Below are 25,958 nucleotides of genomic sequence, written 5' to 3'. Positions count from 1 at the left end.
GGGGAGGCGGAGGGACCCGACGGGGCCGGGGAGGCGGAGGGACCCGACGGGGCCGGGGAGGCGGAGGGACCCGACGGGGCCGGGGAGGCGGAGGGACCCGACGGGGCCGGGGAGGCGGAGGGACCCGACGGGGCCGGGGAGGCGGAGGGACCCGACGGGGCCGGGGAGGCGGAGGGACCCGACGGGGCCGGGGAGGCGGAGGGACCCGACGGGGCCGGGGAGGCGGAGGGACCCGACGGGGCCGGGGAGGCGGAGGGACCCGACGGGGCCGGGGAGGCGGAGGGACCCGACGGGGCCGGGGAGGCGGAGGGACCCGACGGGGCCGGGGAGGCGGAGGGACCCGACGGGGCCGGGGAGGCGGAGGGACCCGACGGGGCCGGGGAGGCGGAGGGACCCGACGGGGCCGGGGAGGCGGAGGGACCCGACGGGGCCGGGGAGGCGGAGGGACCCGACGGGGCCGGGGAGGCGGAGGGACCCGACGGGGCCGGGGAGGCGGAGGGACCCGACGGGGCCGGGGAGGCGGAGGGACCCGACGGGGCCGGGGAGGCGGAGGGACCCGACGGGGCCGGGGAGGCGGAGGGACCCGACGGGGCCGGGGAGGCGGAGGGACCCGACGGGGCCGGGGAGGCGGAGGGACCCGACGGGGCCGGGGAGGCGGAGGGACCCGACGGGGCCGGGGAGGCGGAGGGACCCGACGGGGCCGGGGAGGCGGAGGGACCCGACGGGGCCGGGGAGGCGGAGGGACCCGACGGGGCCGGGGAGGCGGAGGGACCCGACGGGGCCGGGGAGGCGGAGGGACCCGACGGGGCCGGGGAGGCGGAGGGACCCGACGGGGCCGGGGAGGCGGAGGGACCCGACGGGGCCGGGGAGGCGGAGGGACCCGACGGGGCCGGGGAGGCGGAGGGACCCGACGGGGCCGGGGAGGCGGAGGGACCCGACGGGGCCGGGGAGGCGGAGGGACCCGACGGGGCCGGGGAGGCGGAGGGACCCGACGGGGCCGGGGAGGCGGAGGGACCCGACGGGGCCGGGGAGGCGGAGGGACCCGACGGGGCCGGGGAGGCGGAGGGACCCGACGGGGCCGGGGAGGCGGAGGGACCCGACGGGGCCGGGGAGGCGGAGGGACCCGACGGGGCCGGGGAGGCGGAGGGACCCGACGGGGCCGGGGAGGCGGAGGGACCCGACGGGGCCGGGGAGGCGGAGGGACCCGACGGGGCCGGGGAGGCGGAGGGACCCGACGGGGCCGGGGAGGCGGAGGGACCCGACGGGGCCGGGGAGGCGGAGGGACCCGACGGGGCCGGGGAGGCGGAGGGACCCGACGGGGCCGGGGAGGCGGAGGGACCCGACGGGGCCGGGGAGGCGGAGGGACCCGACGGGGCCGGGGAGGCGGAGGGACCCGACGGGGCCGGGGAGGCGGAGGGACCCGACGGGGCCGGGGAGGCGGAGGGACCCGACGGGGCCGGGGAGGCGGAGGGACCCGACGGGGCCGGGGAGGCGGAGGGACCCGACGGGGCCGGGGAGGCGGAGGGACCCGACGGGGCCGGGGAGGCGGAGGGACCCGACGGGGCCGGGGAGGCGGAGGGACCCGACGGGGCCGGGGAGGCGGAGGGACCCGACGGGGCCGGGGAGGCGGAGGGACCCGACATTATCAGACACCCACAGTGTCATCACTTTGGGTCCTCACATGGATTGTGGGGGCACAAGCATTCCACTTGGTGAAGAGAAGTCCAGTGATGAAATGACATCTGTAGGGAGGTCACTGCTCTGAGGGACACAGGATGGGGAAAAGCCACAATACCTAGAATAAAACAGAAAAAATCATGTAGAAAACTCAAGTAGTGGCTGACACCAGTGGCCACCAGGCTAATACTGAACAGAATAGCGTGCGAGGAGAGAATAAAGCCCGGGATCTGGAGACATTATCACGCAGTTTTGCTCCCAGAGGTCATAGGTCAGTCATCAACCTGACGTCATGTGCGCCCAATAATATTAATAAGAAAGTTTTATGTAAAAAAAAAAACAAAAACAAAAAAAAAAAACCACAACAGGACCGACTCACCATCAGGCAGAGATTCTCATGTTAAGTAATATCAATCCCTCAGATCTCCATCATCATTCATCCCCTCCCCTGTTCGCCCCCTCACACTATTCTTCCCTACACACACCCCACCGCAAGTGACAACACACTGACCTGCACAGTACGTGACAACAGCCCCCCACACCATGCAGACCCATGCAAATAACATCAGCCCCACTCTGCAGGTAGACCCCCCTGCACACAGATCCCCCACGCATGCAACATGACCCCCTTCCCAACAGAGACTCCAGCACACAGCCTCTCTTCCCCAGAGACCCCCAGCACGCAGCCCCCCGTCCCAACAGACACACAGCCCCGCTCGCAAGGAACATGACCCCCTTCCAACAGAGACCCCCAGCATGCAGTCACCCTTCCCCAGGCAGGCCCCTCCAGCACGCAGTCCCAGGCAAGCAACGTCACGCCCTTCCCCAGGCAGGCCCCTCCAGCGTGCAGTCCCATGCAAGCATCACCCCCGTCCCCAGGCAGGCCCCTCCAGCGTGCAGTCCCACGCAAGCATCACCCCTTTCCCCAGGCAGACCCCCAGCACGCAGTCTCACGCAAGCATCACCCCCTTCCCCAGGCAGACCGCCAGCACGCAGTCTCACGCAAGCATCACCCCTTTCCCCAGGCAGACCCCCAGCACGCAGTCTCACGCAAGCATCACCCCTTTCCCCAGGCAGACCCCCAGCACGCAGTCTCACACAAGCATCACCCCCTTCCCCAGGCAGACCCCCAGCACGCAGTCCCACGCAAGCAATGTCACCACCTTCCCTAGGTAGCACCCCCAGCGCGCAGTCCCACGCAAGCAATGTCACCACCTTCCCTAGGTAGCGCCCCCAGCACGCAGTCCCACGCAAGCTATGTACCCCCTTCTCCAGGCAGACCATCAGCACAAAGTGCCATGCAAGCACCACCAGCTTCCCCAGGCAGACCACCAGCACACAGTCCCATGCAAGCACCATCTCCCCTGGCAGACCCCCCCCTCTTCCAGCATGCACATGCAGCCCCATGCAAACATCACCCCCTCCTCCCCAGACAGACCCCCTCCAGCATGCACATGCAGCCCCATGCAAGCCCCCCTCCAGCATGCACATGCAGCCCCATGCAAGCATCGCCACCCCTTCTCCCCAGGCAGATCCCCCCCCCTCCAGCGTGCACATGCAGCCCCACGCAAGCATCACCCCCTTCTCTCCAGGCAGACCCCCGTTCAGCATGCACATGCAGCCCCATGCACATGCAGCCCCATGCAAGCATCACCCCTTTCTCCCCAGGCAGACCCCCGTCCAGCATGCACATGCAGTCCCACGCAAGCCCCCTCAAGCATGTGCATGCAGCCCCATGCAAGCCCCCTCCAGCATGCACATGCAGCCCCATGCAAGTATCACCCCCTTCTCTCCAGGCAGACCCCCCTCCACTATACACATGCAGCCCCATGCAAGCATCGCCACCCCTTCTCCCCAGGCAGATCCCCCCTCCAGCGTGCACATGCAGCCCCATGCAAGCATCACCCCTTTCTCCCCAGGCACTTACCTGATCTGTGACTATGGAGAACGACCCAAAACACTCCAAATCCTGCACAAAATCCTCGAAATCCCGCCATGAGATCCACAGCTCCCTCATGTCTGCTCTGCTCTATGGAGGAAGAAGCGCCGCCCCTTCCGGTCACATGGGCACGACGTCAGCAGAGGTCCCTTAGCCGACTTGGATTTAGCCTCTACCCTCAAGAAATCATCTCCAATCTAGACGCTACCCTAGAATACACCCTGTTCTAGTCACTACTGCTGAGGTAAGTGCTGGAGGCTCCATTATTCTCTATGTGGAGTGCGGCTCTGCGGGTGGAGGTCGGTGCTGGAGGCCCCATTATTCTCTATGTGGAGTGCGGCTCTGCGGGTGGAGGTCGGTGCTGGAGGCTCCATTATTCTCTATGTGGAGTGTGGCTCTGCGGGTGGAGGTCGGTGCTGGAGGCTCCATTATTCTCTATGTGGAGTGCGGCTCTGCGGGTGGAGGTCGGTGCTGGAGGCCCCATTATTCTCTATGTGGAGTGCGGCTCTGCGGGTGGAGGTCGGTGCTGGAGGCTCCATTATTCTCTATGTGGAGTGTGGCTCTGCGGGTGGAGGTCGGTGCTGGAGGCTCCATTATTCTCTATGTGGAGTGCGGCTCTGCGGGTGGAGGTCGGTGCTGGAGGCCCCATTATTCTCTATGTGGAGTGCGGCTCTGCGGGTGGAGGTCGGTGCTGGAGGCTCCATTATTCTCTATGTGGAGTGTGGCTCTGCGGGTGGAGGTCGGTGCTGGAGGCTCCATTATTCTCTATGTGGAGTGCGGCTCTGCGGGTGGAGGTCGGTGCTGGAGGCCCCATTATTCTCTATGTGGAGTGCGGCTCTGCGGGTGGAGGTCGGTGCTGGAGGCTCCATTATTCTCTATGTGGAGTGTGGCTCTGCGGGTGGAGGTCGGTGCTGGAGGCTCCATTATTCTCTATGTGGAGTGCGGCTCTGCGGGTGGAGGTCGGTGCTGGAGGCCCCATTATTCTCTATGTGGAGTGCGGCTCTGCGGGTGGAGGTCGGTGCTGGAGGCTCCATTATTCTCTATGTGGAGTGTGGCTCTGCGGGTGGAGGTCGGTGCTGGAGGCTCCATTATTCTCTATGTGGAGTGCGGCTCTGCGGGTGGAGGTCGGTGCTGGAGGCTCCATTATTCTCTATATGGAGTGCAGCTCTGCGGGTGGAGGTCGGTGCTGGAGGCTCCATTATTCTCTGTGGAGTGCGGCTCTGCGGGTGGAGGTCGGTGCTGGAGGCTCCATTATTCTATATGTGGAGTGTGGCTCTGCGGGTGGAGGTCGGTGCTGGAGGCTCCATTATTCTCTATGTGGAGTGCGGCTCTGCGGGTGGAGGTCGGTGCTGGAGGCTCCATTATTCTCTATATGGAGTGCAGCTCTGCGGGTGGAGGTCGGTGCTGGAGGCTCCATTATTCTCTATGTGGAGTGCGGCTCTGCGGGTGGAGGTCGGTGCTGGAGGCTCCATTATTCTCTATGTGGAGTGCGGCTCTGCGGGTGTAGGTCGGTGCTGGAGGCTCCATTATTCTCTATGTGGAGTGCGGCTCTGCGGGTGGAGGTCGGTGCTGGAGGCTCCATTCTCTATGTGGAGTGCGGCTCTGCGGGTGTAGGTCGGTGCTGGAGGCTCCATTATTCTCTATGTGGAGTGCGGCTCTGCGGGTGGAGGTCGGTGCTGGAGGCTCCATTATTCTCTATATGGAGTGCGGCTCTGCGGGTGGAGGTCGGTGCTGGAGGCTCCATTATTCTCTATGTGGAGTGCGGCTCTGCGGGTGGAGGTCGGTGCTGGAGGCTCCATTATTCTCTATGTGGAGTGCGGCTCTGCGGGTGGAGGTCGGTGCTGGAGGCTCCATTATTCTCTATGTGGAGTGCGGCTCTGCGGGTGGAGGTCGGTGCTGGAGGCTCCATTATTCTCTATGTGGAGTGTGGCTCTGCGGGTGGAGGTCGGTGCTGGAGGCTCCATTATTCTCTATGTGGAGTGCGGCTCTGCGGGTGGAGGTCGGTGCTGGAGGCTCCATTATTCTCTATGTGGAGTGCGGCTCTGCGGGTGGAGGTCGGTGCTGGAGGCTCCATTATTCTCTATGTGGAGTGCGGCTCTGCGGGTGGAGGTCGGTGCTGGAGGCTCCATTATTCTCTATGTGGAGTGCGGCTCTGCGGGTGGAGGTCGGTGCTGGAGGCTCCATTATTCTCTATATGGAGTGCAGCTCTGCGGGTGGAGGTCGGTGCTGGAGGCTCCATTATTCTCTGTGGAGTGCGGCTCTGCGGGTGGAGGTCGGTGCTGGAGGCTCCATTATTCTATATGTGGAGTGTGGCTCTGCGGGTGGAGGTCGGTGCTGGAGGCTCCATTATTCTCTATGTGGAGTGCGGCTCTGCGGGTGGAGGTCGGTGCTGGAGGCTCCATTATTCTCTATATGGAGTGCAGCTCTGCGGGTGGAGGTCGGTGCTGGAGGCTCCATTATTCTCTATGTGGAGTGCGGCTCTGCGGGTGGAGGTCGGTGCTGGAGGCTCCATTATTCTCTATGTGGAGTGCGGCTCTGCGGGTGTAGGTCGGTGCTGGAGGCTCCATTATTCTCTATGTGGAGTGCGGCTCTGCGGGTGGAGGTCGGTGCTGGAGGCTCCATTCTCTATGTGGAGTGCGGCTCTGCGGGTGTAGGTCGGTGCTGGAGGCTCCATTATTCTCTATGTGGAGTGCGGCTCTGCGGGTGGAGGTCGGTGCTGGAGGCTCCATTATTCTCTATATGGAGTGCGGCTCTGCGGGTGGAGGTCGGTGCTGGAGGCTCCATTATTCTCTATGTGGAGTGCAGCTCTGCGGGTGGAGGTCGGTGCTGGAGGCTCCATTATTCTCTATGTGGAGTGCGGCTCTGCGGGTGGAGGTCGGTGCTGGAGGCTCCATTATTCTCTATATGGAGTGCGGCTCTGCGGGTGGAGGTCGGTGCTGGAGGCTCCATTATTCTCTATGTGGAGTGTGGCTCTGCGGGTGGAGGTCGGTGCTGGAGGCTCCATTATTCTCTATGTGGAGTGCGGCTCTGCGGGTGGAGGTCGGTGCTGGAGGCTCCATTATTCTCTATGTGGAGTGCGGCTCTGCGGGTGGAGGTCGGTGCTGGAGGCTCCATTATTCTCTATGTGGAGTGCGGCTCTGCGGGTGGAGGTCGGTGCTGGAGGCTCCATTATTCTCTATGTGGAGTGCGGCTCTGCGGGTGGAGGTCGGTGCTGGAGGCTCCATTATTCTCTATGTGGAGTGCAGCTCTGCGGGTGGAGGTCGGTGCTGGAGGCTCCATTATTCTCTATGTGGAGTGTGGCTCTGCGGGTGGAGGTCGGTGCTGGAGGCTTCATTATTCTCTATGTGGAGTGCGGCTCTGCTGGTGGAGGTCGGGGCTGGAGGATCCATTATTCTCTATGTGGAGTGCGGCTCTGCGGGTGGAGGTCGGTGCTGGAGGCTCCATTATTCTCTATGTGGAGGGCGGCTCTGCGGGTGGAGGTCGGTGCTGGAGGATCCATTATTCTCCATGTGGAGTGCGGGTGGAGGTCGGTGCTGGAGGCCCCATTATTCTCTATGTGGAGTGCGGCTCTGCGGGTGGAGGTCGGTGCTGGAGGCTCCATTATTCTCTATGTGGAGTGCGGCTCTGCGGGTGGAGGTCGGTGCTGGAGGCTCCATTATTCTCTATGTGGAGTGCGGCTCTGCGGGTGGAGGTCGGTGCTGGAGGCCCCATTATTCTCTATGTGGAGTGCGGCTCTGCGGGTGGAGGTCGGTGCTGGAGGCTCCATTATTCTCTATGTGGAGGGCGGCTCTGCGGGTGGAGGTCGGTGCTGGAGGCTCCATTATTCTCCATGTGGAGTGCGGCTCTGCGTGTGGAGGTCGGTGCTGGAGGCTCCATTATTCTCTATGTGGAGTGCGGCTCTGCGGGTGGAGGTCGGTGCTGGAGGCTCCATTATTCTCTATGTGGAGTGCGGCTCTGCGGGTGGAGGTCGGTGCTGGAGGCTCCATTATTCTCTATGTGGAGTGCGGCTCTGCGGGTGGAGGTCGGTGCTGGAGATTCCATTATTCTCTATGTGGAGTGTGGCTCTGCGGGTGGAGGTCGGTGCTGGAGATTCCATTATTCTCTATGTGGAGTGCGGCTCTGCGGGTGGAGGTCGGTGCTGGAGGCCCCATTATTCTCTATGTGGAGTGCGGCTCTGCGGGTGGAGGTCGGTGCTGGAGGCTCCATTATTCTCTATGTGGAGTGTGGCTCTGCGGGTGGAGGTCGGTGCTGGAGGCTCCATTATTCTCTATGTGGAGTGCGGCTCTGCGGGTGGAGGTCGGTGCTGGAGGCCCCATTATTCTCTATGTGGAGTGCGGCTCTGCGGGTGGAGGTCGGTGCTGGAGGCTCCATTATTCTCTATGTGGAGTGTGGCTCTGCGGGTGGAGGTCGGTGCTGGAGGCTCCATTATTCTCTATGTGGAGTGCGGCTCTGCGGGTGGAGGTCGGTGCTGGAGGCCCCATTATTCTCTATGTGGAGTGCGGCTCTGCGGGTGGAGGTCGGTGCTGGAGGCTCCATTATTCTCTATGTGGAGTGTGGCTCTGCGGGTGGAGGTCGGTGCTGGAGGCTCCATTATTCTCTATGTGGAGTGCGGCTCTGCGGGTGGAGGTCGGTGCTGGAGGCTCCATTATTCTCTATATGGAGTGCAGCTCTGCGGGTGGAGGTCGGTGCTGGAGGCTCCATTATTCTCTGTGGAGTGCGGCTCTGCGGGTGGAGGTCGGTGCTGGAGGCTCCATTATTCTATATGTGGAGTGTGGCTCTGCGGGTGGAGGTCGGTGCTGGAGGCTCCATTATTCTCTATGTGGAGTGCGGCTCTGCGGGTGGAGGTCGGTGCTGGAGGCTCCATTATTCTCTATATGGAGTGCAGCTCTGCGGGTGGAGGTCGGTGCTGGAGGCTCCATTATTCTCTATGTGGAGTGCGGCTCTGCGGGTGGAGGTCGGTGCTGGAGGCTCCATTATTCTCTATGTGGAGTGCGGCTCTGCGGGTGTAGGTCGGTGCTGGAGGCTCCATTATTCTCTATGTGGAGTGCGGCTCTGCGGGTGGAGGTCGGTGCTGGAGGCTCCATTCTCTATGTGGAGTGCGGCTCTGCGGGTGTAGGTCGGTGCTGGAGGCTCCATTATTCTCTATGTGGAGTGCGGCTCTGCGGGTGGAGGTCGGTGCTGGAGGCTCCATTATTCTCTATATGGAGTGCGGCTCTGCGGGTGGAGGTCGGTGCTGGAGGCTCCATTATTCTCTATGTGGAGTGCAGCTCTGCGGGTGGAGGTCGGTGCTGGAGGCTCCATTATTCTCTATGTGGAGTGCGGCTCTGCGGGTGGAGGTCGGTGCTGGAGGCTCCATTATTCTCTATGTGGAGTGCGGCTCTGCGGGTGGAGGTCGGTGCTGGAGGCTCCATTATTCTCTATGTGGAGTGTGGCTCTGCGGGTGGAGGTCGGTGCTGGAGGCTCCATTATTCTCTATGTGGAGTGCGGCTCTGCGGGTGGAGGTCGGTGCTGGAGGCTCCATTATTCTCTATGTGGAGTGCGGCTCTGCGGGTGGAGGTCGGTGCTGGAGGCTCCATTATTCTCTATGTGGAGTGCGGCTCTGCGGGTGGAGGTCGGTGCTGGAGGCTCCATTATTCTCTATGTGGAGTGCGGCTCTGCGGGTGGAGGTCGGTGCTGGAGGCTCCATTATTCTCTATGTGGAGTGCAGCTCTGCGGGTGGAGGTCGGTGCTGGAGGCTCCATTATTCTCTGTGGAGTGCGGCTCTGCGGGTGGAGGTCGGTGCTGGAGGCTCCATTATTCTATATGTGGAGTGTGGCTCTGCGGGTGGAGGTCGGTGCTGGAGGCTCCATTATTCTCTATGTGGAGTGCGGCTCTGCGGGTGGAGGTCGGTGCTGGAGGCTCCATTATTCTCTATATGGAGTGCAGCTCTGCGGGTGGAGGTCGGTGCTGGAGGCTCCATTATTCTCTATGTGGAGTGCGGCTCTGCGGGTGGAGGTCGGTGCTGGAGGCTCCATTATTCTCTATGTGGAGTGCGGCTCTGCGGGTGTAGGTCGGTGCTGGAGGCTCCATTATTCTCTATGTGGAGTGCGGCTCTGCGGGTGGAGGTCGGTGCTGGAGGCTCCATTCTCTATGTGGAGTGCGGCTCTGCGGGTGTAGGTCGGTGCTGGAGGCTCCATTATTCTCTATGTGGAGTGCGGCTCTGCGGGTGGAGGTCGGTGCTGGAGGCTCCATTATTCTCTATATGGAGTGCGGCTCTGCGGGTGGAGGTCGGTGCTGGAGGCTCCATTATTCTCTATGTGGAGTGCAGCTCTGCGGGTGGAGGTCGGTGCTGGAGGCTCCATTATTCTCTATGTGGAGTGCGGCTCTGCGGGTGGAGGTCGGTGCTGGAGGCTCCATTATTCTCTATATGGAGTGCGGCTCTGCGGGTGGAGGTCGGTGCTGGAGGCTCCATTATTCTCTATGTGGAGTGTGGCTCTGCGGGTGGAGGTCGGTGCTGGAGGCTCCATTATTCTCTATGTGGAGTGCGGCTCTGCGGGTGGAGGTCGGTGCTGGAGGCTCCATTATTCTCTATGTGGAGGGCGGCTCTGCGGGTGGAGGTCGGTGCTGGAGGATCCATTATTCTCCATGTGGAGTGCGGGTGGAGGTCGGTGCTGGAGGCCCCATTATTCTCTATGTGGAGTGCGGCTCTGCGGGTGGAGGTCGGTGCTGGAGGCTCCATTATTCTCTATGTGGAGTGCGGCTCTGCGGGTGGAGGTCGGTGCTGGAGGCTCCATTATTCTCTATGTGGAGTGCGGCTCTGCGGGTGGAGGTCGGTGCTGGAGGCCCCATTATTCTCTATGTGGAGTGCGGCTCTGCGGGTGGAGGTCGGTGCTGGAGGCTCCATTATTCTCTATGTGGAGGGCGGCTCTGCGGGTGGAGGTCGGTGCTGGAGGCTCCATTATTCTCCATGTGGAGTGCGGCTCTGCGTGTGGAGGTCGGTGCTGGAGGCTCCATTATTCTCTATGTGGAGTGCGGCTCTGCGGGTGGAGGTCGGTGCTGGAGGCTCCATTATTCTCTATGTGGAGTGCGGCTCTGCGGGTGGAGGTCGGTGCTGGAGGCTCCATTATTCTCTATGTGGAGTGCGGCTCTGCGGGTGGAGGTCGGTGCTGGAGATTCCATTATTCTCTATGTGGAGTGTGGCTCTGCGGGTGGAGGTCGGTGCTGGAGATTCCATTATTCTCTATGTGGAGTGCGGCTCTGCGGGTGGAGGTCGGTGCTGGAGGCTCCATTATTCTCTATGTGGAGTGCGGCTCTGCGGGTGGAGGTCGGTGCTGGAGGCTCCATTATTCTCTATGTGGAGTGCGGCTCTGCGGGTGGAGGTCGGTGCTGGAGACCCCATTATTCTCTATGTGGAGTGCGGCTCTGCGGGTGGAGGTCGGTGCTGGAGATTCCATTATTCTCTATGTGGAGTGCGGCTCTGCGGGTGGAGGTCGGTGCTGGAGGCTCCATTATTCTCTATGTGGAGTGCGGCTCTGCAGGTGGAGGTCGGTGCTGGAGGCTCCATTATTCTCTATGTGGAGTGCGGCTCTGCGGGTGGAGGTCGGTGCTGGAGGCTCCATTATTCTCTATGTGGAGTGCGGCTCTGTGGGTGGAGGTAAGTGCTGGAGGCTTCATTATTCTCTATGTGGAGTGCGGCTCTGCGGGTGGAGGTCGGTGCTGGAGGCTCCATTATTCTCTATGTGGAGTGCGGCTCTGCGGGTGGAGGTCGGTGCTGGAGGCTCCATTATTCTCTATGTGGAGTGCGGCTCTGTGGGTGGAGGTAAGTGCTGGAGGCTTCATTATTCTCTATGTGGAGTGCGGCTCTGCGGGTGGTGGTCGGGGCTGGAGGCTCCATTATTCTCTATGTGGAGTGCGGCTCTGCGGGTGGAGGTCGGTGCTGGAGGCTCCATTATTCTCTATGTGGAGTACGGCTCTGTGGGTGGAGGTAAGTGCTGGAGGCTTCATTATTCTCTATGTGGAGTGCGGCTCTGCGGGTGGAGGTCGGTGCTGGAGGCTCCATTATTCTCTATGTGGAGTGCGGCTCTGCGGGTGGAGGTCGGTGCTGGAGGCTCCATTATTCTCTATGTGGAGTGCGGCTCTGTGGGTGGAGGTAAGTGCTGGAGGCTTCATTATTCTCTATGTGGAGTGCGGCTCTGCGGGTGGAGGTCGGTGCTGGAGGCCCCATTATTCTCTATGTGGAGTGCGGCTCTGCGGGTGGAGGTCGGTGCTGGAGGCTCCATTATTCTCTATGTGGAGTGCGGCTCTGCGGGTGGAGGTCGGTGCTGGAGGCTCCATTATTCTCTATGTGGAGTGCGGCTCTGCAGGTGGAGGTCGGTGCTGGAGGCTCCATTATTCTCTATGTGGAGTGCGGCTCTGCGGTGGAGGTCGGTGCTGGAGGCTCCATTATTCTCTATGTGGAGTGCGGCTCTGCAGGTGGAGGTCGGTGCTGGAGGCTCCATTATTCTCTATGTGGAGTGCGGCTCTGCGGGTGGAGGTCGGTGCTGGAGGCTCCATTATTCTCTATGTGGAGTGCGGCTCTGCGGGTGGAGGTCGGTGCTGGAGGCTCCATTATTCTCTGTGTGGAGTGCGGCTCTGCGGGTGGAGGTCGGTGCTGGAGGCTCCATTATTCTCTATGTGGAGTGCGGCTCTGCGGGTGGAGGTCGGTGCTGGAGGCTCCATTATTCTCTATGTGGAGTGCGGCTCTGCAGGTGGAGGTCGGTGCTGGAGGCTCCATTATTCTCTGTGTGGAGTGCGGCTCTGCGGGTGGAGGTCGGTGCTGGAGGCCCCATTATTCTCTATGTGGAGTGCGGCTCTGCGGGTGGAGGTCGGTGCTGGAGGCTCCATTATTCTCTATGTGGCGTGCGGCTCTGCGGGTGGAGGTCTGTGCTGGAGGCTCCATTATTCTCTATGTGGAGTGCGGCTCTGCGGGTGGAGGTCGGTGCTGGAGATTCCATTATTCTCTATGTGGAGTGCGGCTCTGCGGGTGGAGGTCGGTGCTGGAGGCTCCATTATTCTCTGTGTGGAGTGCGGCTCTGCGGGTGGAGGTCGGTGCTGGAGGCTCCATTATTCTCTGTGTGGAGTGCGGCTCTGCGGGTGGAGGTCGGTGCTGGAGGCTCCATTATTCTCTATGTGGAGTGCGGCTCTGCGGGTGGAGGTCGGTGCTGGAGGCTCCATTATTCTCTATGTGGAGTGCGGCTCTGCAGGTGGAGGTCGGTGCTGGAGGCTCCATTATTCTCTGTGTGGAGTGCGGCTCTGCGGGTGGAGGTCGGTGCTGGAGGCCCCATTATTCTCTATGTGGAGTGCGGCTCTGCGGGTGGAGGTCGGTGCTGGAGGCTCCATTATTCTCTATGTGGCGTGCGGCTCTGCGGGTGGAGGTCTGTGCTGGAGGCTCCATTATTCTCTATGTGGAGTGCGGCTCTGCGGGTGGAGGTAGGTGCTGGAGGCTCCATTATTCTCTATGTAGAGTGCGGCTCTGCGGGTGGAGGTCGGTGCTGGAGGCTCCATTATTCTCTATGTGGCGTGCGGCTCTGCGGGTGGAGGTCTGTGCTGGAGGCTCCATTATTCTCTATGTAGAGTGCGGCTCTGCGGGTGGAGGTCGGTGCTGGAGGCTCCATTATTCTCTATGTAGAGTGCGGCTCTGTGGGTGGAGGTAGGTGCTGGAGGCTCCATTATTCTCTATGTAGAGTGCGGCTCTGCGGGTGGAGGTCGGTGCTGGAGGCTCCATTATATTCTATGTAACATAGTAAGGCCGAAAAAAGACATTTGTCCATCCAGTTCAGCCTATATTCCATCATAATAAATCCCCAGATCTACGTCCTTCTACAGAACCTAATAATTGTATGATACAATATTGTTCTGCTCCAGGAAGACATCCAGGCCTCTCTTGAACCCCTCGACTGAGTTCGCCATCACCACCTCCTCAGGCAAGCAATTCCAGATTCTCACTGCCCTAACAGTAAAGAATCCTCTTCTATGTTGGTGGAAAAACCTTCTCTCCTCCAGACGCAAAGAATGCCCCCTTGTGCCCGTCACCTTCCTTGGTATAAACAGATCCTCAGCGAGATATTTGTATTGTCCCCTTATATACTTATACATGGTTATTAGATCGCCCCTCAGTCATCTTTTTTCTAGACTAAATAATCCTAATTTCGCTAATCTATCTGGGTATTGTAGTTCTCCCATCCCCTTTATTAATTTTGTTGCCCTCCTTTCTACTCTCTCTAGTTCCATTATATCCTTCCTGAGCACCGGTGCCCAAAACTGGACACAGTACTCCATGTGCGGTCTAACTAGGGATTTGTACAGAGGCAGTATAATGCTCTCATCATGTGTATCCAGACCTCTTTTAATGCACCCCATGATCCTGTTTGCCTTGGCAGCTGCTGCCTGGCACTGGCTGCTCCAGGTAAGTTTATCATTAACTAGGATCCCCAAGTCCTTCTCCCTGTCAGATTTACCCAGTGGTTTCCCGTTCAGTGTGTAATGGTGATATTGATTCCCTCTTCCCATGTGTATAACCTTACATTTATCATTGTTAAACCTCATCTGACACCTTTCAGCCCAAGTTTCCAACTTATCCAGATCCATCTGTAGCAGAATACTATCTTCTCTTGTATTAACTGCTTTACATAGTTTTGTATCATCTGCAAATATCGATATTTTACTGTGTAAACCTTCTACCAGATCATTAATGAATATGTTGAAGAGAACAGGTCCCAATACTGACCCCTGCGGTACCCCACTGGTCACAGCGACCCAGTTAGAGACTATACCATTTATAACCACCCTCTGCTTTCTATCACTAAGCCAGTTACTAACCCATTTACACACATTTTCCCCCAGACCAAGCATTCTCATTTTGTGTACCAACCGCTTGTGCGGCACGGTATCAAACGCTTTGGAAAAATCGAGATATACCACGTCCAATGACTCACCGTGGTCCAGCCTATAGCTTACCTCTTCATAAAAACTGATTAGATTGGTTTGACAGGAGCGATTTCTCATAAACCCATGCTGATATGGAGTTAAACAGTTATTCTCATTGAGATAATCCAGAATAACATCCCTCAGAAACCCTTCAAATATTTTACCAACAATAGAGGTTAGACTTACTGGCCTATAATTTCCAGGTTCACTTTTAGAGCCCTTTTTGAATATTGGCACCACATTTGCTATGCGCCAATCCTGCGGAACAGACCCTGTCGCTATAGAGTCCCTAAAAATAAGAAATAATGGTTTATCTATTACATTACTTAGTTCTCTTAGTACTCGTGGGTGTATGCCATCCGGACCCGGAGATTTATCTATTTTAATCTTATTTAGCCGGTTTCGCACCTCTTCTTGGGTTAGATTGGTGACCCTTAATATAGGGTTTTCAGTGTTTCTTGGGATTTCACCTAGCATTTCCTTTTCCACCGTGAATACCGTGGAGAAGAAGGTGTTTAATATGTTAGCTTTTTCCTCGTCATCTACAACCATTCTTTCCTCACTATTTTTTAAGGGGCCTACATTTTCAGTTTTTATTCTTTTACTATTGATATAGTTGAAGAACAGTTTGGGATTAGTTTTACTCTCCTTAGCAATGTGCTTCTCTGTTTCCTTTTTGGCAGCTTTAATTAGTTTTTTAGATAAAGTATTTTTCTCCCTATAGTTTTTAGAGCTTCAATGGTGCCATCCTGCTTTAGTAGTGCAAATGCTTTCTTTTTACTGTTAATTGCCTGTCTTACTTCTTTGTTTAGCCACATTGGGTTTTTCCTATTTCTAGTCCTTTTATTCCCACAAGGTATAAACCGCTTACACTGCCTATTTAGGATGTTCTTAAACATTTCCCATTTATTATCTGTATTCTTATTTCTGAGGATATTGTCCCAGTCTACCAGATTAAAGGCATCTCTAAGCTGGTCAAACTTTGCCTTCCTAAAGTTCAGTGTTTTTGTGACTCCCTGACAAGTCCCCCTAGTGAAAGACAGGTGAAACTGTACAATATTGTGGTCGCTATTTCCTAGATGCCCGACCACCTGCAGATTTGTTATTCTGTCAGGTCTATTAGATAGTATTAGGTCTAAAAGTGCTGCTCCTCTGGTTGGATTCTGCACCAATTGTGAAAGATAATTTTTCTTGGTTATTAGCAGAAACCTGTTGCCTTTATGGGTTTCACAGGTTTCTGTTTCCCAGTTAATATCCGGGTAGTTAAAGTCCCCCATAACCAGGACCTCATTATGGGTTGCAGCTTCATCTATCTGCTTTAGAAGTAGACTTTCCATGATTTCTGTTATATTTGGGAGTTTGTAACAGACCTCAATGAGAATTTTGTTACCATTTTTCCCTCCATGAATTTCGACCCATATGGACTCGACATCCTCATTTCCTTCGCTAATATCCTCCCTTAAAGTGGACTTTAGACAAGACTTTACATAGAGACAAACCCCTCCTCCTCTCCGATTTTTACGATCCTTTCTAAACAGACTGTAACCCTGTAAGTTAACTGCCCAGTCATAGCTTTCATCTAACCATGTCTCGGTTATTCCCACTATGTCAAAGTTACCTGTAGATATTTCTGCTTCTAGTTCTTCCATCTTGTTTGTCAGGCTTCTGGCGTTTGCGAGCATGCAGTTTAGAGGATTTTGTTTTGTTCCAATCTCCTCGCTCTGGATTGTTTTAGAAATGTTCTTACCTCCCTTCTGAGTATGTTTTCCTGGATCTTCTTTGTTCAAGTCTAATGTTTTTCTTCCCGTCCCCTCTTCTTCTAGTTTAACGCCCTATGTGGAGTGCGGCTCTGCGGGTGGAGGTCGGTGCTGGAGGCTCCATTATTCTCTATGTGGAGTGCGGCTCTGTGGGTGGAGGTAGGTGCTGGAGGCTCCATTATTCTCTATGTGGAGTGCGGCTCTGCGGGTGGAGGTCGGTGCTGGAGGCTCCATTATTCTCTATGTGGAGTGCGGCTCTGCGGGTGGAGGTCGGTGCTGGAGGCTCCATTATTCTCTATGTGGAGTGCGGCTCTGCGGGTGGAGTTCGGTGCTGGAGGCTCCATTATTCTCTATGTGGAGTGCGGCTCTGCGGGTGGAGGTCGGTGCTGGAGGTTCCATTATTCTCTATGTGGAGTGCGGCTCTGCGGGTGGAGGTCGGTGCTGGAGGCTCCATTATTCTCTATGTGGAGTGCGGCTCTGCGGGTGGAGGTCGGTGCTGGAGGCTCCATTATTCTCTATGTGGAGTGCGGCTCTGCGGGTGGAGGTTGGTGCTGGAGGCTCCATTATTCTCTATGTGGAGTGCGGCTCTGCGGGTGGAGGTCGGTGCTGGAGGCTCCATTATTCTCTATGTGGAGTGCGGCTCTGCGGGTGGAGGTCGGTGCTGGAGGTTCCATTATTCTATGTGGAGTGCGGCTCTGCGGGTGGAGGTCGGTGCTGGAGACTCCATTATTCTCTATGTGGAGTGCGGCTCTGCAGGTGGAGGGATGTGGAGATTCCCCATTACTGGTGCATTAATACTAGGAATATATTGCACAGGGGATATTGCAGCCAATTCCCACGAGAAGAATCCAGGAAACACAGAATCTATATATATAATTGTCTAAGTATCTGTTTGTCTGTAACCGAAAACCCACGTTGCTGATTGGTCGCGCCCGGCCGGCCTCAACCAATCAGCATTCATAAATAAAAACAAATAAAGACAGGAGAAAAACAATGGCAGTGTGTCCAATGGGTTAAAACATAAATGTAAGCACCAATCTATATATATGATTGTCTAAGGGTCACTTCCGTGTGTCTGTCCTTCTGTCACGGTTCTTCATTCGCTGATTGGTCTCGGCAGCAGTCTGTCATGGCTGCCGCGACCAATCAGCGACGGGCACAGTCCGATTAGTCCCTCCCTACTCCCCTACACTCACTGCCCGCCGCCCGCTCCATAATCCGCTCCACTCACCGCTCACACAGGGTTAATGGCAGCGGTAACGGCCCGCGGTGTAACGCACTCCGTTACTGCTATTAACCCTGTGTGTCCCCAACTATTTACTATTGATGCTGCCTATGCAGCATCAATAGTAAAAATATGTCATGTTAAAAATAATTTGAAAAAAAAACAAAAAACCTGCTATACTCACCATCCGCCGAGTTTCTCGCTCCTCGCCACGCTCCCGGGACCGGTCCATTGCAAGCTGCAGCTTCCGGTCCCGTCCCAGGGCTGGTGTGCGACAAGGACCTGCCGTGACGTCATCATAGGTCCTGCTCATACCAGCCCTGGGACCGGAAGCTGCCGCTTGCAATGGAGCGGTCCCGGGAACATGGCGAGGAGCGGCAAAGGCGGCGGATGGTGAGTATAGCAGGACTTCCACCGGCCTTTGGAAGGTGAGTATATGTTTATTTTTTTTATTTTTTTAAGTCTCTATACTACGTGGCTCTGTGCTGGGCAATATACTACGTGCCTGGGCAATATAGTACGTGGCTGGGCAATATACTATGTGGACATGCATATTCTAGAATACCCAATGCGTTAGAATCGGGCCACCATCTAGTGTTTATATGAATACTAGATGGTGGCCCGATTCTAACACATCAGGTATTTACTATATAATCTTCTAATTCTCTCTGTCTGTAACGGAAATCCCGCATCGCTGATTGGTCTCGCCAGCTGCCCCCGACCAATCAGCGACAGGCTGATGTGTCACAGAACATCTGAGGGATGCAAAAAATTGTAACATAATAAATAGGAATATTTCAACCACTTTCGAACACTTTGGTATGATACATAATGGTGATACCGCAGCCCTGAGAGTACATGGTATTGAGAGAGGTTTTACTCAAAGGCGCGGGGGCGATGTTAAAAGCGCCTACTCACCAGAGAGGCATTCTGGATGTATAGTCTGAACACTCGCTTCCCCGCAGGCTTGAATTAAAGAAATGAAATACTATATCATTATTGCTAATAGGGGCAATAGTAAGTCTTAATATTATTGAATATTTGTATTTGTTTAATGTGTGTGTTGTTTTATAAATGTATTTGGATATTGTGATTTATGTGTTTTCAGGACCTTCCGAGTCAGTCATGTGACAAATAAAGTGTTTGATAGGTCTATGGGTGTTATATGTATAACACCCATTTCTGAATTCACATGGACATGAGTAAGATCCGTAGTGATCGAAACGCGTTGCCATAGTTTGTGCAATCACTTGGTTTGTCCACTATCTGTAAGGATTATCCTGTTTTATGACTACGTTGGATCAATAAAGAATTTTACCATTTTTATTGGAGCTGGAGTATCCACATGATTTATATTTGCTGGATTTAAACCCTGCTTCACTAATAATGTATATATTTTACCCGGAAAATCCTGTGTATTCATTGCATTATTCTTTAAATCTTTATAAATAAACTACATACATATTCTAGAATACCCGATGCTTCAGAATCGGGCCGCCATCTAGTTAGAAATGATTCTTTCTCCGCAGTTTCTATAGGACTTAATACATTCCTGATTCCGGAGAGTAATAGAAATACGGCAGAAAACAGAGGAAGAAAGTTCCGAGAAGAAGCTTCATAGAAAGACATTGAAGTTACAGAAACCTTTTAACCCATTGGGAGAAAGTGATTCCAGCACTTTACAGAGTAAATCCCACCAGGACTGTAGCAGGTAAAGACCCCAATATCCACAGGTGTCCCTTCTAATTGGGGGGGAACTATCACCTCTAATAATCCTCGGACAGTTGTGACAAACACGGAGAAGTGCCCCTTTATGGAGGTGACAGAAAGTCTGTTTAGTCCCTTTAGCTTCATAGTATCAGCTTCAATCCAATGGTGAGAGAGTGATTTACCCTGAAGAGTCACAGATTGTGGGGGTGTTATAAAATGTTATATCTAGGCACACACAGTATAATGTTCCCTCAGTACCTCCATCTTCCACGCACATTAAAATATAGATGCCCTACTCAATATGCTACCACTAGATAGTAAATATTCACTTATCCCCATTTTTTATTCCTTTATGATGTCCCTTCATGGTTCCTACAGTACCGCCATCTTCAATCTTATTTTTGGGGGTGTTTTTCATGTAATATATGGAAGCTTTCGTCAAAATATAAAAAAATTTATATCCAGAAAAAAACACTGTTCATGGAGACATTAGCATGAAATATCTCCTGTCTTGTTGTTCTTCCAAAAAATCTTTTCTAAAAGCCTCAAACTTCTGTGTGTGATTCAGACATGAAATCTAAAGTGATAGAAGATTACATTGTGGGAAAGACGGGAAACATTCATATACAGTAGGGAAAAAAAGTATTTAGTCAGCCGCCAACTGTGCAAGTTCTGTTACTTAACAAGATGAGAGAGACCTGTAATTTACATCATAGGTCAGCCACACCTATAAGAGTCCTAATGAGAAAGCAAATCTAGAAAATGAACTTGTCTGATTTGGCAAGATTTATTTTGCAAATTATGGTGGAAATTCTGTATTTGGTCACCTAAAAACATGCAAGATTTCTGGCTCTCACAGACCTGTAACTTCTTCTTTGAGAGGCTCCTCTGTCCTCCACTCCTTACCTGTGGTAATGGCACCTGTTTCAACTTGTTATCAGTATAAAAGACACCTGTCCACAACCTCAACCAGTCACACTCCAAACTCCACTATGGGACCAAAGAGCTGTTGAAGGACACCAGAAACAAAATTTTAGCCCTGCACCAGGCTGGGAAGTCTGAATCTGCAATAGGCAAGCAGATTGGTGTAATGAAATCAGCTGGGAGCAATAATATGAAAATGGAAGACATACAAACTCATAATCTCCCTTGATCTGGGGTTCCACGCAAGCTCTCACCCCGTGGGGTCCAAATGATCACAAGAACGGTGAGCAAAGATCCCAGAACCACACAGGGGGACCTAGTGAATGACCTGCATAGAGCTGGTTCCATCGTAGCAAAGGCTACCATCAGTAACACACTACGCCGCCAGGGACTCAGATCCTGCAGTGCAAGACGTGTCCCCCTGCTTAAGCCAGTACATGTTCGGGCCCATCTGAAGTTTGCTAGAGAGCATTTGGATTATCCAGAAACGTATTGGGAGAATGTCATATGGTCTGATGAAACCAAAGTAGAACTGTTTGGTAGAAACAAAACTTGTCGTGTTTGGAAGAGACAGAACCCTGAGTTGCATCCAAAGAACACCATACCTACTGTGATGCATTTTGGTGGCAGCATCATGCTTTGGAGCTATTTCACTGAAAAGGGACCAGGACGTCTGATTCGTGTACATGAAAGAATGAATGGTGCCATGTATCGTGAGATTTTGAGTGCAATCCTTCTTCCATCAGCAAGGGCATTGAAGATGAAACCTGGATGGGTCTTTCAGCATGATAATTATCCTAAGCACACCACCAGGGCAATGAAGGAGTGGCTTCGTAAGAAGCATATGAAGGTCCTGGAGTGGCCTAGCCAGTCTCCAGATCTCAACCACCTAGAAAACCTTTGGAGGGAGTTGAAAGTCTGTGTTGCCCAGCGACAGGACCAAAACGTCACTGCACTAGAGGAGATCTGCATGGAAGAATGGGCCAACATACCACCAACAGGGTGTGCCAACCTTGAGAAGACTACTGAAAACGTTTTACATCCTTTTTTATTTAGGTTTATCCATATACATGGCCCACCCTGTATTTACTGTAAAATAATAAATCTCCTCATATGTTTCCCTTATTATTTCGAGTAATTGTATTATTGCACAGGATTTTTATGATATTACATCGGCTCATCTTCTCCTTCAGGTCTCTACAATATCAGATCCTCTCAGTGAAGATCTTTTATATAAGGGAATTTTCCTGATTTACCCATCAAGGATGGATATGGACAGAGACAAGATGGCGGAGAGGATATTACACCTCACCCTAGAGATCCTCTTCCGGCTTACTGGAGAGGTGAGAGATTCTGATGACGTCACATTACATCATTCTTATCTATGGGAATAAGAGATGGACCGAACTGGAGAGGTGAGGACTCTGGAAATGTCTGTAGTGAGATTTATTAATGTGTCTCTCCATAACCAGGATTACACAGTGGTGAAGAAGACCTCTAGTGAGCGCTGTCAGGACCCTGTGTCTGAGGGATGGGGAAGACTCCTGAACCCAATAATGGGGCCTCCACCTCACCCCCTGATACATGAGGACGTCAGTGACCAGAAGATCCTAGAACTCGCCTACAAGATGATCGAGCTGCTGACTGGAGAGGTGACATTGCTGGGACATTATACAGTAACGCTATGAAGGATCGGGGGATGACTGTTTCATTGTATCTGTCAGGTTCCTATAAGGTGTCAGGATGTCGCCGTCTATTTTTCCTTGGAGGAGTGGGAGTATTTAAAAGGACACAAAGATCTGTGCAAGGACGTCATGATGGAGTTTCCCGAGCCCCTCACATCACCAGGTAATAGATAAGACTAAATACACGTGGCCTATAATTATCTGTATGTAAAGAATGAATTCAGTCCCTGTATGTGCTTCCTCCAGATCTATCCAGTAAAAGGACAACACCAGAGAGATGTCCCCGTCTTCTTCTTCCACAGGACTATAAACAAGAAGACCTCAATGTTCCTCGGGATCATCAGGTAGATGGAGAGAAAGTGTCATGAGATCTCCCCTATGATGTGTAGACGGCTGTGAAGGTCTTGTGCTCAGTCTTGTTTTATCCACCAGTATTATATGTTTTATACTTGTGTAATGAGAACGGTGGAGATGGCAGGATTAGAGCTGATCATGGATGTGACTCCTACATCTGTCTGTGAGTTTTACAATATTTGTTTCAGGGTGAAGATCTGACCCACATTAATACTACAGAGACATATGTGAGGGGTGATGAGCGGTGTGAAAAGGCGACTCCAACACATGACTACCCAGGTGAGTAGTAACCACTTAATGCAGAGAAGTAAAGAAGTAGTTCAGCCGTATCACAGTCATGTGATCACAATTTTGCCTCTAGACCACAATATTCTCCCCCACCCAAAAGTGTTCAAATGACTTTGGGTATTGAAAGTTGTTTGCTATAGAGCTTACAATCTGGGAAATCCACCTACCAACATAAATTAGAAGACACTGACCGTTACCTGCCCAGATCTGTAAACTACAGAGCCAAATGACCGCGTACATAGAATGTGCTGACAAGTTAGAAAATCGCTTGAAGAAAAATATGATGCATCTGTAAGAGAAATCGGAGGGTAATGATGCTGTTACATTTTATAAATTTGCAATTCTGACGTCCCAGTGTGGTCCTTCTCCCTCCTGCTGGCAGGGATGCCAACATACTCAATGTCCAGCCAATTGTCGGTGTACCTGTTCCTTGTTGTGCCTTCCTGCTTCTTTAGGTCTGTGTACACCCGCTCTGATTCCTAAAGGGGCAGCGTTCACACTTTGGGAATGCCTCCAGCCAAAATCTGGTAGGCATCAGGTACAGGTGCTTCTCACAAAATTGGAATGTCATCAAAAAGTTCAGTTCTTCAATACAAAAAGTGAAACTCCTATATTGTATAGAGTCATTACAAACAGAGTGATCTATTTCAAGTGTTTATTTTTGTTAATGTTGATGATTATGGCTTACAGCCAATGAAAACCCAAAAGTCGTTATCTCAGTAAATTAGAATAATTAACAAAAAACACCTGAAAAAGCGTCCTAAGCATTTAAAAAAGGTCCCTTTGTCTGTTTCAGTAGGATCCACACTCATGGGGAAGAGTGCTGATTTGACAGATGTCCAGAAGGTCATTGACACACTCCACAAGGAGTGAAAGCCACAAAAGGTCATTGCTAAAGAAGCTGGCTATTCACAGAGTGCTGTATCCAAGCATAATAATGGAAAGTTGAGTGGACGGAAAAAGTGAGGTAGAAAAAGGTGCACAAGCAACTTGGATAACCGCAGCCTTAAAAGGATTGTTAAGGAAAAGCCATTCAAAATTTGTGGGAGATTCACAAGGAGTGGACTGCTTCTGGAGTCATTGCTACAAGAGCCACCACACACAGACGTATCCAAGACATGGGCTACAAGTGTCGCATTGCTTGTGTGAAGCTACTCATGACCAATAGACAACACCAGAAGCGTCTTACCTGGGCCTAGGAGAAAAGGAACTGGACTGTTGCTCAATGGTCCAAGGTGTTGTTTTCAGATGAAAGTAAATTTTTCATTTCATTTTTAAATCAATGTTCCAGAGTCTGAAGGAAGAGTGGAGACTGAGAGGCCACAATCCAAGCTGCTTGAGGTCTAGTGTGAAGTTTCCACAATCAGTGATGGTTCGCGGAGCCATGTCATCTGCTGGTGTAGGTCCACTGTGTTTTATCAAGACCAAAGTCAGCACAGCCGTCTACCAGGAAATTTTGCAGCATTTCATGCTTCCCTCTGCCGACAACCTTTTTGGAGATGGAGATTTCATTCTCCTGCAGGATTTGTCACCTTTCCACACTGCCAAAAGTTCCAATACCTGGTTTACAAACAACAGTATAACTGTGCTTGATTGGTCAGCAAACTCGCCTGACCTTAACTCCATAGAGAATCTATGGGGTATTGTCAAGAGGAAGATGAGAGATACCAGACCCAACAATGTAGACAAGCAGAAGGCTGCTATCAAAGCAACCTGGGCTTCCATAACACTTCAGAAGGGCCATAGCCTTATCGCCTCCATGCCACAACGCATTGATGCAGTAAATGATGCAGTATGAGCCCCGACCAAGTATTGAGTACATTTACTGAACATTCATTTCAGATTTTAAAATCATTTTTCAAGCTGGTGTTATAAAGTATTTTAATTTACTGAGATAACGACTTTTGGGTATTCATTGGCTGTAAGCCATAATCCTCAACATTAACAGAAATAAACACTTGAAATAGATCACTCTGTTTAAGACTCTATATATGAGTTTCACTTTTTGTATTCAAGAACTGAAATAAATTAACTTTTTGATGATATTCTAATTTTGTGAGAAATACCTGTATGTAAAGGACCCTCCTCAGTAGGGAAGTGCCTTAGCAACTCCTGTTTTTTCTCTACTTAGTGTGTGTATGCATGCAAGTAGTATGTTGCCAGGTCCCTGGTCCATAACCTGCTCCTGATTCTTGTGTTGTCTAAATATGAAACCTGTGTTGATTTAACTAGGACCAGTGTCCTTCCTGGCTAGTGTCCCAAAATCTGAACGGTTTGAACAAGGATCAGTGTCCATCATCTTGGTGTGCCAGAATCCTATGTATATCTGGTCTACTAGTATCCCATCCTGTACTGCCATTGACTCCGAATCCATGTCCTTGACTACCATCCTGACCCATTGGGTCAGCTGCTGCAGTAGCGGGGAATGCCCAGGAGTGGTACCTGGCGACTACCTGCAGCACAAGCCTAGCTCCACTGTAAGAAGCTCTAGTGAAGACCAAGTAGCCACTCCACGTGTGTAATAGTTTGCTCAGGCCATGAATCCTGCTAATCCCAATGCCCCTTCGCATTCAGCATTATATCAAGAGATGCCTTGCCAGAGAAATCAGCAGGAAAAGATTCTGTCCTATCAGCATACAGTGAATAACCGTTTGGAAGCCCTGAAGTCAGCTGTTTCATCCACTCCAGCCCAAATTGTAGCACCTGGTGCCGTGACTGGGGGTTGAGCGACCTTGCCTTTTTTAGAGTCGAGTCGGGTTTCGCGAAACCCGACTATCTCAAAAGTCGAGTCGAGTGGAAACGGCCGATTATCGCGAAAAGTCGGGGATCGGCCGAAACACGAAACCCAATGCAAGTCAATGGGGGAGTATAGTCGGCAGTGAGTGGAGGCCAGGAAAACACCTACAGTGCCCATTTTAATGGCAAAAAACATACATTCTTGTTACTGAAGCTTGTCAATCTAAATTTACCTTATAATAATAGTAAGGCATTGGAAATTGGGGGTCATTTGGCTAAAGTTGTGGGGGGTAGGGCTGGTTCAAGTATTTAGTGGGCCCAGGAAATCTGGACCACGTCACGGCAGTGGAGCAGGGAGAGGTAAGTATTTCAACTTTGCAAGTGCTGTGATCCTGAGCAAGCAGGGGGGGCCCACTCGTTGGCATGGGCACTGGCACAGGGCCCCTCAAAGTACGGCGGTGTGTTTGCACGGCGGGGGCGCCTCCCACCGGCAGCGACACTTTTGTGTACTATGAGGGGGCCCTGTGCCAGTGACGTCGCCAACGAGTATTCCTCCCCCCACCTGATGAAGGAACCTGCACCTTCATCTGCACCTTCCTCTTTGTCCCCATGTAAGGTGGTATGGTATGCGGGAAGGGGAACCTGACTTTCTGCAGGGTCACAATCTTGCAGTGTAGCGTGCACGGGGAATGTTGCGTTATGGGTCAATGTACCAGCAG

General features: G+C 53.3%; 1 protein-coding gene across 2 annotated transcripts in view; it reads left to right on the top strand.

Moving 5' to 3' along the window:
- Positions 1-3,741: 3,741 nt before the first annotated feature.
- LOC138663610 (oocyte zinc finger protein XlCOF6-like) overlaps positions 3,742-25,958 on the top strand; it is a 100,733-nt gene continuing 78,516 nt past the window's right edge. Inside the window, exons 1-8 of one of the 2 annotated variants that reach the window (XM_069749879.1) lie at positions 3,742-3,860; positions 16,384-16,476; positions 19,072-19,253; positions 21,370-21,519; positions 21,649-21,828; positions 21,901-22,024; positions 22,108-22,205; positions 22,404-22,494. In XM_069749879.1, the coding sequence (XP_069605980.1) occupies positions 21,442-21,519; positions 21,649-21,828; positions 21,901-22,024; positions 22,108-22,205; positions 22,404-22,494 (571 nt within the window). In that variant the 5' untranslated portion in view covers positions 3,742-3,860; positions 16,384-16,476; positions 19,072-19,253; positions 21,370-21,441. The remainder of the gene's footprint in view (positions 3,861-16,383; positions 16,477-19,071; positions 19,254-21,369; positions 21,520-21,648; positions 21,829-21,900; positions 22,025-22,107; positions 22,206-22,403; positions 22,495-25,958) is intronic. The other variant, XM_069749880.1, reaches the window with a different exon arrangement.

This window comes from Ranitomeya imitator, chromosome 2 (genome assembly GCF_032444005.1).
Source record: "Ranitomeya imitator isolate aRanImi1 chromosome 2, aRanImi1.pri, whole genome shotgun sequence".
NCBI classification, from domain to species: domain Eukaryota; kingdom Metazoa; phylum Chordata; class Amphibia; order Anura; family Dendrobatidae; genus Ranitomeya; species Ranitomeya imitator.
This window is presented reverse-complemented; position numbering and strand designations above follow the sequence as displayed.